Genomic DNA, 12,365 nt, shown 5'->3' on the forward strand with positions numbered 1-12,365 from the left:
TTGCCCTTTTTCATTATTAAATAATTATATTTTTTCATTTACCCAACCTGTTTATATAACGTTTTTTTTATAATATTGCAAGTTTATTCTTCATACTCTTGATGCATGACATCATGAAACGACAACAAACGATATAATATATCCAAACATTGTATACATCAAAACGATACAATACAATATAATACAATATTATACGATACATTATGAAACGATACATAACAACCATCCAAATAAATTGTAAAAGTAATTACATATTTCCATAACTGATTAGTACTCGTCTACCCGGTCCATTTTCTGCTGCTATTAACTCAACTTGAGGAACATTGCTCTTGAGAATTAGTCCATTTATTGAACTGATTTACTGGGGCCCATTTGTCCTGGGAAAATTTTCACTTTTTTCGTAATGAGTGTTTGGCCATGAAAATTTTAAATTTCACTTGAGAATTTTGAAATTTTGAAAAACTCCTTCAAAATTTTCGCTCCAAATCACTCATAAAAATTCAAAAACAGCTCCAAATTATATTACGTTCAAACACAACTTTAATTTTCAAATATCATTTTTACTTAAAATTTTTTTTTTACTTTTTTCCGGAATTTCACAATTCTTATGTCCAAACGTCCACTAAGTGTCAATACCGAGTCATAGTCGGTATGTTGACTTGAAAAAAAGCTATAATACACAGAAAAATATAATGTTTTTAAACACGTGGACTTATAATTGACAAATAAAGGAGAACCTGTTAAACAACTGCTTTTAGAAGAACCAAATTTTTTTTCTCTTTTTTCTCTTTTTGTTTTTTTACATCCAACAATGTTCTTTTTTTTTTTTTTTTTTTTGATGTTTCACATCCATCAATGTTCTTAAAATGTGTGTCAAAATCAGTCAACTGTTTCAACTATTGTTTGCTATTTCATCACCACCTCATGTACAGAATCTGTTAGCCATCCAAACTACTGAGACAATGGAGTTTCCCATAGAAAAGTTTGTTCATGAACACAAGGGGCAAATATCAACTATCTTCGTCCACTGTGAGCTAACTTTTGTGCGTGGAATACGTCAGGTTAAGTTCCACCCTCACTGACTGAACGGGTTGCACTCTTGGACAGTAGTAGATCTTTCAAATCTTTGTAAGTTTTGAGCTCCTCAAGAGCATCTGATGCCTTTCTATTGATGAAAAATCCAGATGCAGTACCAAGTTCTCCCTCCACTTCAGTCTTTACGCTATGTGAGGTATAGCAGCTAGAATCTTGGCGCAAAGGAGGAGCAGTTCTCAGCATGTGAACAAGGGCACCTACAGCGGCATCTTGGGATTTTCTGGTTGTTGCAGATGCTTGAGAAGAGACTTCTGAACCTTTTCTCCCATCAAGGTTCTCACTGCACAACAGATTAAATAACAGTTGAGTTGAAAATCTAATGGCACGATAGCATTGAAGACACAAAAACTATGACAAACACAGTGGCTGCTGTCTGTCGGCAATTACTGAAAAGTTCATTTTTATTCAATATCAGGACCCAGAGATATAACGCGCATAATAAGTGTTTAAAACCAATCACATTCAAAATGGATCTCAAGCCCTGCCAATCCAGAAGGTGAATTGTCAATTCCATTCCATCCAACACACACCAACCAATTCTAATGCAGAAAACTTCATATGTGTACTCAGAGCTGGTTTTGCATATGCGGCCTTCCACTCTCTAAATCCTACGAGTTTTAAATTGTATTTAACTCCTACAAGCATAAAATGTGTATTCTTCTCGTCATATGAAGTATTAAATGTGTGGTTCTTGGTTCCCTGGTGGACAACCCACTCCCAAATCTGAACCTCTGACCAAACACATATAAACAAGAAAAAAAACAATTGAAAACAGAGAACAATTGAAAAGATGATGAAGAGCAAAGCAAGTTGCGCAAAAGAAAATTAAGAACTTGGAATAAAGACGGTTAAACCGATTGGAAAGACTCGTGTAATCTCAAAGTCCAGTATATCAAAATACCACAAGTTGTGGAAGCCATTCATCAGAGAAAAGGTATAATATTCAAGGCAACTATTAGGATAAACCAGCAAATATCTAGGTTCACACAATATGCCTGCTCCAACTTGCTTGTTGGCGGGGCTGTTAGGATAAACTAATTAGATAGAACATTTTGTCAATTAGGAAGATCAGGGAATATTGTGTATATAAATTAGGATCAATTAGGGAAGTTCCATGCCTATGCTTAAACGGCCTATAATTAAGCACCCATCCCCATTTTAGAACATGCGTGCATTATTAAACTCCCAAGAGCTCATCGGTACAATCAAACTGCGCATTCTCAAGATCTCTTCTTCTTTTGAGATGACTAAGCACCACTTTCTCATCTTGGGGAGGACAATTATTACAACGATGCTGAGCAAAATTTTGATGGACCTGAATCTCCTTTAACTTGCTCACAAATGAAGAGCTTCTGACCTTGGATTTTCCATCAGCTTATTCATAAATCCTTTATACAGTAAAGAGGAGAAGATTCTTGGACATTTTCCCTAAATCTACCTGCATTTAAAAAATTAAAGGCAAAAAGTAACTCCAATAATTATTTTATTTTTTGTTATGATGGTGGTGTCCAAGCCACATTGCGCGTATCTCGACTGTTTCGCCAGGTACCTGCTACCTCCCACCAACACAGGTACCTGGAAGAAATGCTCAACTTTACCAAGGCCTAGGCAAACGGGAAGAAATCACCTAGAGTGTTTTGCCTCTGTCGGGATTTGAACCTGAGACCTCATGGTTCTCTTCAAGAAACTTTGCTACACATGTCTCCCTTGAGCTATGACAGCTAGGTGGACCCTTCAACATATAAATCTTATTTTTCCCAATTCAGTTACATCAAATGCTCAACTTTATGTCTTACCAGCAGCCAATATCTAAACAATGTCCAACCTGTTAACAATAGCTACAAAGCCAATGCATTGGCTCCGGGAGAGGTAATCATTAAAACACAGATGCACTTTCCACAAGGCTGCAAGAGGAACTTTGTGCAATATGAATGTAAAGATTTTCAGTTACCAAGAAGAATACTCCAAAAATACAAAAGAAGAGCAGCAAAGTTACCTGACTTGCGAATCGGAAGTATCGACATCATCAACAATAAAAGGACAGGAAAAATCAAAGACATCCAAGTCATCTTGAAAAGACAGTCTGCTAGAACTTCTAGAAAATATACGTGGCGAACCACTTGAAGATAGCAAGCCCGAGAACCGCCCTGAATCATCTCTAGCATCTCTAGAAATCTGAAAAGGAAGATTACAAACAAAAGTTGGCAGGATGCTGAAGTAGTAAGTACAATGTTTGGAACAGAAGTATGAACAACCAAGTGCAAAAACACACCTAAAATCAGGAAAAACAGCTATTTCCCCAGACTAGAAATTCCTCACCTTTTGTCCAGGACTCATAGTGCTGATAATAGACTCTAGAGTCCTTAGTGGATCCATTTTCCGGAATGACCTGATTCCAGAAGGGGAATCATTGGATGATGAATCCTGCTTTGTGCTTCTGGGAGACATTGGAGGGAGAGAATGCCTGTTAGGATCAGACAAATTAGGAGATAGGTATCTGGAACTTGTACCCATCATTGGATGAGGGATACTGACAGGGCCAGTTCCTGAACGCATTCGAGTCTGCCCAGGATTTGCTCCTGACATATATGTGGGTGGAGATGGGGATGGAGATGATGAAAATGGAGGTGAAAGCTGGTACTCATCAAAGCTCGTCGCTTTGTGGTGTATAGGCAATCTGTTGTTCGGTGAAACCCTCTGCCCATATACATCACCAGGCGAAGATGAAAGCTCATGTGGTGTGCGGTACAAAGGTGGAGATCCTACATATGGCTGGGTCCGAGGTAAAGAAGGTGACATGAGGAAACCACTTGTCCAACTGTGCGGCCGCTGGAAAGGTGATGAAGAAGATGACTGTGCCCCTCTCGACGGAAATGATGTAGGGCGGACATCCTTATCAGATGAAGAAGAAGGAAATGATCTCATTGGGTCAGTAAGAGGACTGCCTACATAATCTGCGATGATCTCAGGCGGAAAGGATGCTGCAATCTCCAGGTTAAAGTCTGACAGATTTTCACGATATGACACAGATATAGAAAAACGGCCCTGCTGGGCATCAACTGGAGTAAAAGTATAATGCTTCATCAACTCCTCCTCTGCCCTGGAGAATGGAGCACTAAATGAAGAGACCTTGTAAATGATATCAAAGTCACAACTCTGAGTTGATGAAAGTTTCCTGAAGGCCTTGAATGCAGGAAGGAGCCTCATCATTGAATATAGGGAGCGGAGCAGTATAATTGATTTCTTGTATGTTTTCTTGTAAGAAGATTCACCAACTTGAGGAACCATTGTCCTCAGATACTCATATTGTACAACCCACCTCTCTATGATGGTTTCTGTATACGCCCCTGCGAATGCTGTACCTGAACTATGCTCTGACAAAGAACTAGGTTTCTCTTGAACAAGTATTATGTCTATTATCATTGGTTCCATCAAATTTCTGTGCCAAAAATTTAAACTTTCAAGAACAGCAGGGCGATCTCCCAACACCAAATTGAACCACTTGTCACTCTTTTTCACCTCTCCACTACGACCATAAGGTCGGATCGAAGGAACTCTACAGTCCAAAACAATATGCAAGGTTTTAAGAAGAAATTGAGCAAGTATCTGTTCAAACCTTCCATATTCACCCTGTGGATTATTCTGAAAATCCATTTTATGCACCCCAAACAAATATCAGCTATATCTTCTCTCAACCATAGGCAACTTCAGACGGCACATGAAAACTCTTTAGAATGCATAAACGAGAGCAATCATCTGCTAAAGATAAGCTCTTCCGCTTGCGGCACTATATGGGTGCATATAAACCTGGCATACATGTACAATTTTCAAACAACATACCCAATAAAGATGGAAATACGGCAAGTTATGCAAATACCTATGCCTAAAACACTAGGTGATTTCTTTGTACAGAATTATCCAGTATCTGTGCTGGTGGAATAGTTGAGATGAGCACAAGCAGCCTCGGACATCACCGTAAAAGGAAATGTACATCATAAGTTATTCTACAGCTTCATTACCATAGGACATAATATGCAGGAGCGTAACAATAAGACAAAGACTTTAACAGAAAAAATCCATATCCAAGAAGACAACTACTTGTGCGGTTTCACACAACAGAAAAGAATAAAAGAAAATGAAAAATCAAGGACCTGAACGAGTATTAAATAGATAATATAGACTAACAGCAGAATAACAGTTTAGGTGCAGATCTTAACACAGGCATTAACATAAGTAAAAAAAGAAAGAAAATGATTGATAAATAGTAAGACTAAAATTCAAAGGACTGCTAATAGGAATAAATAAGCGATTGAACTGAATTGGGTAGGAAATTGACAAATGAGAATTGCGTAGATAGAAGAACAAATGAAGTTGGAGATAATAAACCCAAAGATTAAACTTACTTGAAAGATCAAAATTCAAAATATAGGGATTAGCAACGAAGAGAGGAAAACTCAGACTTTGAAGCAAGCGGAGGAGAGAGAGAGAGAGAGAGATTGCGTAGAGCGCCGAGACTGGACGGCTTTAGAGAGAGAAAAAGTGACTGTACATATCAGTACTATATTCAAGTTTAGTTTTTTCTCTTTCTTTTTTGCATTATCATAGAAAGTTATTTTCTGATCAAGTTTTTGAAATTTTAATTTTATATGGTGATTGTGTAAACTATTTGTATACAATTAATCACTGATCAGCTGCAAGAAAGTGTTCTTGCTATATACAAGTAAAAATTGTAGAAAAATGTAAATACTTTATTATAATTTGCTAAATTAAAATTATGAACATGTAGGATTTAAATTGTTTTGACCGGATGGCTTCAATTTAAAAGGTTAAAAATTGAGCATTAGAGGTTGCTTTGAAAATCAAACTAATCCTCTAACTTTGAACAATAGTCATTCTCATCCTCCTATCCTATGTAATGTCTATTTTATTCTTGATATTTTTGTATGCGCTTTATCGATAATTTAAATGATATTATATCTTCATTTAAGTTTATTGATAATATAAATAGAATAATCATATTATAAATTTATTACAAAATTCATCGCTATTTTTTATGATTATTATTTAATATACATATATTAAGTATATAATGTATATATGTGTGTGAGAGAGAGGGAGAATTTAAGTTTTATTTTTTCTCTTGTTCTCCATTGTGTATATAGAATCTTGAGTTGTAATTATATTAATAGAATTTTTTCTAAATTATAAAATAAAATTCATGTAAAGTATAAATAAATAACTTTTAGAACTTTTTTTATAAAATCTATCTCTATTTTTACCCTTTTTTATTACATGTATTGCATAATTTATAAAGTTGTGACTTTCTTTTATTCTCAATTTTGTAAATAGATTGAGTTTTGATACTATTAATAAAATTATTGATATGGAAAAATTATTTATTGTAATTCTGTTTATTTTTCTCATTTTCTCATTATTGAATATCGTTAACTTACATGCTTAATTATTATCTTTCACTCTTTTTTGTTTCAAAAATAATATTTTTTTTAACTATAGGTAAGTCTGTAACATAGGTTAAAACAAAAAATATAAAAAAAGAAGACAAAAGTTATAGAGGGTAAAACATGTATTTTAAAAAGTCAACTTTAATATGAGGATGAGAATGACTATTGCTCACAGTTGGAGGATGAGTTTGATTTTAAAAGCAAATTTGGGAATGTAAATAATTTTTACTTGTGATAAATGATAATATTTGATAAGCTTTTTCATATCTTCAGATACAACCTATAAAGGTTTCCCCATTTTTTGTACACTAGTCTTAGGGTACACGCGTTGTGCGCGTATCCCAATATTAATGAGCACTAAGATTTTCTAAAATAATACATAAATGTTAAAAATATATACTTGAATTATAAAATAAAAATGAAAAAAAATGTGTAAGTTTGTGAAAGTGAAGAATGTTGATCATATTCAGTTAAATGGATAAAAATCTTGTGTGTCTCTCTAGTACAAATATTTTCTTTGTCATGAAACTAGAAACTCATATTTATTAATTATCTTTAAAATAGTCTGATTTACAAGTGGTAATTGAAAAATAGTCACAGTTTCAAAAGTAATCAAAATTTAGTCACTTTTCATGTAAAGATAAATCTGAATGAAAACACTGTTCAAAATCCGGAAAATATTCCAACATAATATACTAGAGTTCGAATTTTTTACATGTGAATTTCCATCATAATATATTGGAGTTCTAGCATAATATACTGGTCCAACATAATATACAGGAAGTTCATACACATGTGCTCCAATCTCCAATATATTATGCTGAAACTCTTCACGTGCTTGAGTTCCAGTATAATATGCTGAAAGTTCATACACGGGTGTATCAATCTCCAGTATATTATGTTGGAACTTTTCGTGTTGCAGCAAATAGTGGCTATTTTTCAATGACTTTGCAAATGCTGGCTATTTTTTAATTATCAGTCCAAAAACTGGCTAGCCCGTACTATTTTTACAATAAATTACTGCACTCTTTAGTTGTATCTGAAGATAATTAAGAGCAAGTTGAGCCCATATATTTGTAATGATTTTTCGATAAAACATCTATTTACTTTGGCTTACTATATTTTCGGAAGGAATTATAGTTATGTCACATAATTCATTTAATGAATGATTTTATATAATTAAGAAAAATACTTAGATTTTAAAATTCTACTCTCTCTATCTCAATTTACGTGTCATACTTCCCTTTCTAATATGTCCCACCATAATGAATGTCATACTTCCTTATTTAAAAATAATTTAATTTTAATTTTTCTAATTTACTCTTAAGAAGATAACTTATAGTTGCATAAACGTCTTATTAAAAATCTTTTTTCTTTCTTAAACTTTGTGCTCAATTAAACACCGCCAATAAGTTAGGCGAGAAAGAGTAAATATTAGTGTTTCTTACAAATAAAGAAAGATTTAATAAGCAAAAATTTTAGTTGATTTTAAAGTCCTAAAATATTAAAAAATAATAAAATAATAATTTTGTTCAAGGTAAAATATATGTTTAAAAGATATAAAAATTGATCAAATATATTTAGTGTTGAAGTTTCATTAAAAAAAATTACAAAATTTTAATTGTTACTCTTTAAAAATAAATTTTACACTGGATAAAATTGTATTAATATCCTAAAGTGTAATATATAAGGTATTATAATTATATTAATTAATTTTAAAATATTAAATATTAGGACTTCTTGCCTTGTTCAAATAAGGAAAATTTATATAGAAATATGTTGGAAGATTTCCTTAAAACTAACTTAAATTTCTTATTAATTACATTACAAATTTTTGCTATTAATTTCAATATATAAATTAGAGTATCTTATATACCCTTCATTTATCCAGTATTCTAATTGAGCTTTTGATTTAATACAAGTATATATTACAACACGTAAAAAACTTAAAGTATATTGTAGTATTTGTTATTACTACAAACTATTAAAGTATTATTTTCTTCTTTTTGGAAAACAGGAAATATTACATAATATTAAGTGTCATTACAAAAGGAGGTCCTCATTGGACTAGGTTCTAAAGTTCATGGAGAACTACAAACTATATTATTTTCAAATATAGGCATATCTTTTGTAAACTTACTTAAAGATATTTTCTTACTAATGTGCCTATAAATTTGGTTTAGATTTTTTTAGTCAACAACAACAACAACAACAACAACAAACTCAGTAGTTTCCCACAAGTGGGGTTCGGGGAGGATAAGATATACGCAGCCTTACCCCTACCTCTGGAAGGACAGAGAGGTTGTTTCATATAGACCATCGGCTACGACTGAAAAAGAAAAGGTAATTGCAACAAGTAGGAATAACAACAAGATGAAATAAGATTGAATCTAAGAATACAGTCAAACTCTATGTAGTAATAGCCATCTATGGATAAAAGATATCATACTAACACTAATGCTAGCGAACTGAGTAAGACAAAGAAAAATGCTCGACTACCTACGAACCTTCTACCTTAATCTTTGACCTCCACACCCTCCTGTCTAGGGCTATGTCCTCAGTCAGCTCTAGTTGCGCCATGTCCCGCCTAATAACCTCTCCCCAGGACTTCTTAGGCCTACCTCTACCCCTCTGCTACCCACTGAGGCTAACCGCTTGCACCTTTTAATTGAGGCTTCTATACTTCTCCTCTTAACATACTCGAACCATCTCAACCTCGCCTCCTACATCTTATCCTCCACATGGGCCTCTCCAACATTTTCCCGAATAACTTCATTCCTAATCTTATCCAACCGGGTATGCCCACTCATCCACCTCAACATCCTCATCTCATCTACTTTTAGCTTCTGGTTATGAGAGTTCTTGACCGGCCAACACTCTGCTCCATACAACATTATCGGTCTAACTACAACCTTGTAGAACTTACCTTTAAGTCTCAGTGGCATATTCTTATCATACAAGACACCGAAAGCGAGCCTCTACTTCATTCATCCTTCTCCGATACGATGCGTGACATCTTCATCAATCTCCTTGTTACCTTGTATTATAGATCCAAGATACTTAAAACTACCTCTCTTAGGGATGACTTGCGTATCAAGCCTCACCTCTATATCCCCTTCATGGGTACCATTGCTGAACTTACACTCCTAGTATTTTGTCTTGGTCCTGCTCAACTTGAAACCCTTAGACTTTAGGATCTACCTCCAAACCTCCAGTCTCTCGTTAATACCACCCCGCGTCTCGTCAATTAAAACTATGTCATTAGCAAATAACATACACCATGGCACCTCACCTTGAATATGTCTTGTCAATGCGTCCATCACCAAGGAAAATAAGAATAGACTAAGAGCTTATCCCTGATGCAACCCCATAATAACCGAAAAGTGTTCCGAGTCTTCTTCCGCTGCCCTAACCCGAGTCTTAGCTTCATCATAAATGTTCTTAATCACCCTAATGTAGGCTAATGGGACCCCTTTAGCCTCCAAGCATCACCAGAGCACCTCTCTCGGGACTTTGTCATAAGCTTTCTCTAGGTTAATGAACACCATGTGCAATTCCTTCTTCATCTCCCTATACCGCTCCACCGATCTTCTCATAATGTGAATGGCTTCCATAGTAGAACGCCACGGCATGAAACCGAACTGGTTCTCACAAATGGACACACTGGTCCTCACCCTCACTTCAACCACCCTCTCCCAAACTTTCATAGTATGGCTTAACAGTTTAATCCCCCTATAATTATTGCAACTTTGGATATCGCCCTTATTTTTATATAGAGGAAACATCGTACTCCACCTCCATTCATTAGACATCTTTTTCGTCCTAAAAATGACATTGAACAGCCTAGTGAGCCACTCCAAACTTGCCTTACCCGCATTCTTCCAAAATTCCACAGGTATTTCATATGGCCTGGTAGCTTTACCCTTGTGCATCTTACGCATAGCCCCCTCGACCTACTTTACTCTTATACCCAAAATCCCGGCACATCTCGGAGTGCTCCCAGTCGCCCAACACAATGTCCCTATCACCCTCTTCGTTCAGGAGTTTATGGAAATATGTTTGCCATCTTCGTCTAATATGAGCCCCTTCTATCAAAACTCTACCTTCCTCATCTTTGATACACTTAACTTGATCCAGATCATGGGCCTTCCTCTCGCTTACCTTGGCCAGCCTGTATAGTTTCATATGTGTCCTGAGACCTATAATTTAAACCCATCAGCATCTCGAGCCTTCGAACCCACCCATCTAGTCTCCTGGACACAAGCTATGTTGATCTTCCTCTTCTAGAGGATCTTTGATAACTCTATAGATTTCCCTGTCAAAGTTCCTATGTTCCAGGACCCTAAGTTCTTCATACAAATGCCCAAATGCCGCAGTCTTAGCCGCAATAACCGCTAACTTCGCCTCCTTCTTAGCCCTCCTATACCCCTCCATGTTCATCCTCTTCGCCTCCTCATCCATGCTCTCTATAAGCGTCAAGTACGCCGCTTGCTTGGCTTCCACTTTATCTTGTACCTCCTCACTCCACCACCAGTCACCTTTGTGGCCGCCAAAGAAACCCTTCGAGACCCCTAACACTTCTCTCGCAACTACTCTAATACACTTCGCTGTCGTGGTCCACATACAGCCCGCGTCCCTATTGCTCTTCCATGCTCCCACAGCCAACAACTTCCCCCTAACTCATGTGCTTTATCACTAGTCAAAGCACCCCTCCTGATACTGGGTTGACCATACACGACCCTCTTCATCCTCTTCCTCACGATCTCTTAGTCCATCACCAATAATCTATACTGAGTCATGATATTCTCGCTTGGTATAACCTTGCAATCCATGCACAGACTCCTATTGCACTTCTGGAGGAGTAGATAATCAATTTGAGTCTTGGACAACAAACTCCGGAATGTAACCAAGTGCTTCTCCCTTTTTTGTAAAACACGAGTTGGCAATCACCAAATCAAAGGCTTTAGCATAGTCCAATAACGAAGTACCTCCTCCGTTCCTAACTCCAAAGCCAAAGCCGCTATGTACGCCGTCATACCCCCCAGATGTCGCCCTAATGTGACCATTGAAATCCCCTCCTATGAATAACTTCTCGGTGAGAGGAATGCCATGTACCAACCTGTCAAATTCTTCCCAGAAGCGCCTCTTAATTTCCTCGTCCAAACCCACTTAATGCGCGTAGCACTAATCATATTTAAAGTAGACCCTCCCACAACCAGCTTAATAGCCATCAGCATGTCGTTCACCCTCCTAACTTCTATCACTAGCTCCGTAAGATCCCTGTCAACTAAGATACCTACCCCATTCTTATCCCTCTCGCGTCCTGAGACCCACAATTTAAACCCATCAGCATCTCGAGCCTTCAAACCCACACATCTAGTCTCCTGGACACAAGCTATGTTGATCTTCCTCTTCTGGAGGATCTTCGCTAACTCTATAGACTTCCCTGTCAAATTTTCTATGTTCCAGGACCCCACTCTTAGCCTAGAGACTCCCTTGCCCCCTTTGTCCCCCCTCCCCACCCCATCTGAGGACATGAACTTATTCCACCATCACTCACCCCAACCACTATAATATACTGAAAATTACGCGAGAATTGTCGCTAAAACAGACAAAGGATTAAAATAAAGGAGGCAGGTCTAACACTTACTACTCTAACCACTAGAAATGCGTACAGATAAGACAAACAGACAAGCAAGAATTAAACTAGTGATAACAATAGATATCTAAAAGAAGGCTAACAGAACATTTACTAAGAAATAAAATTACAGTCTTTAAATCCCTAAACAGTTACTAGCAATAAAAATA

General features: G+C 36.3%; 3 protein-coding genes across 5 annotated transcripts; all 3 read right to left on the reverse strand.

The window, feature by feature from the left end:
* Positions 1-752: 752 nt before the first annotated feature.
* Positions 753-5,627, reverse strand: LOC107802659 (autophagy-related protein 13a-like). 3 transcript variants are annotated; one of them, XM_016626193.2, is made up of 4 exons: positions 5,499-5,627; positions 3,415-4,902; positions 3,092-3,270; positions 753-1,375 (listed from the first exon to the last, which is right to left on the reverse strand). In XM_016626193.2, exons 2-4 carry the CDS (start codon positions 4,747-4,749, stop codon positions 1,063-1,065), a joined length of 1,827 nt encoding a protein of 608 aa, XP_016481679.1. In that variant the 5' UTR covers positions 4,750-4,902; positions 5,499-5,627; the 3' UTR covers positions 753-1,062.
* Positions 5,628-10,802: 5,175 nt separating this feature from the next.
* LOC142179933 (uncharacterized) lies at positions 10,803-11,180 on the reverse strand. Its single transcript, XM_075250833.1, has one exon. It carries the CDS (start codon positions 11,178-11,180, stop codon positions 10,803-10,805), a length of 378 nt encoding a protein of 125 aa, XP_075106934.1.
* A 246-nt stretch (positions 11,181-11,426) lies between these two features.
* LOC107802651 (uncharacterized) lies at positions 11,427-12,094 on the reverse strand. The gene is made up of 2 exons (XM_016626183.2): positions 11,677-12,094; positions 11,427-11,635 (listed from the first exon to the last, which is right to left on the reverse strand). The coding sequence occupies exons 1-2, from the start codon at positions 12,092-12,094 to the stop codon at positions 11,427-11,429; spliced, it is 627 nt and encodes a 208-aa protein (XP_016481669.2).
* Between the last annotated feature and the right edge of the window lie 271 nt (positions 12,095-12,365).

The sequence above is a fragment of the Nicotiana tabacum genome, chromosome 4 (assembly GCF_000715075.1).
Source record: "Nicotiana tabacum cultivar K326 chromosome 4, ASM71507v2, whole genome shotgun sequence".
Classification (NCBI taxonomy): domain Eukaryota; kingdom Viridiplantae; phylum Streptophyta; class Magnoliopsida; order Solanales; family Solanaceae; genus Nicotiana; species Nicotiana tabacum.

Excerpts from the sequence above, each read along its gene's own strand:
- LOC107802659 (XM_016626193.2), bottom strand. The coding sequence starts at position 4,749 with ATGGATTTTCAGAATAATCCACAGGGTGAATATGGAAGGTTTGAACAG. Across the intron at positions 3,271-3,414 it reads CTATGAGTCCTGGACAAAAG|ATTTCTAGAGATGCTAGAGA; the intron begins GTGAGGAATTTC and ends CTTCCTTTTCAG. Across the intron at positions 1,376-3,091 it reads ACTTCCGATTCGCAAGTCAG|TGAGAACCTTGATGGGAGAA; the intron begins GTAACTTTGCTG and ends TCTGTTGTGCAG.
- LOC142179933 (XM_075250833.1), bottom strand. The coding sequence starts at position 11,180 with ATGTGGACCACGACAGCGAAGTGTATTAGAGTAGTTGCGAGAGAAGTG.
- LOC107802651 (XM_016626183.2), bottom strand. The coding sequence starts at position 12,094 with ATGTCCTCAGATGGGGTGGGGAGGGGGGACAAAGGGGGCAAGGGAGTC. Across the intron at positions 11,636-11,676 it reads TTCTGGGAAGAATTTGACAG|GAGGGGATTTCAATGGTCAC; the intron begins GTTGGTACATGG and ends AGTTATTCATAG.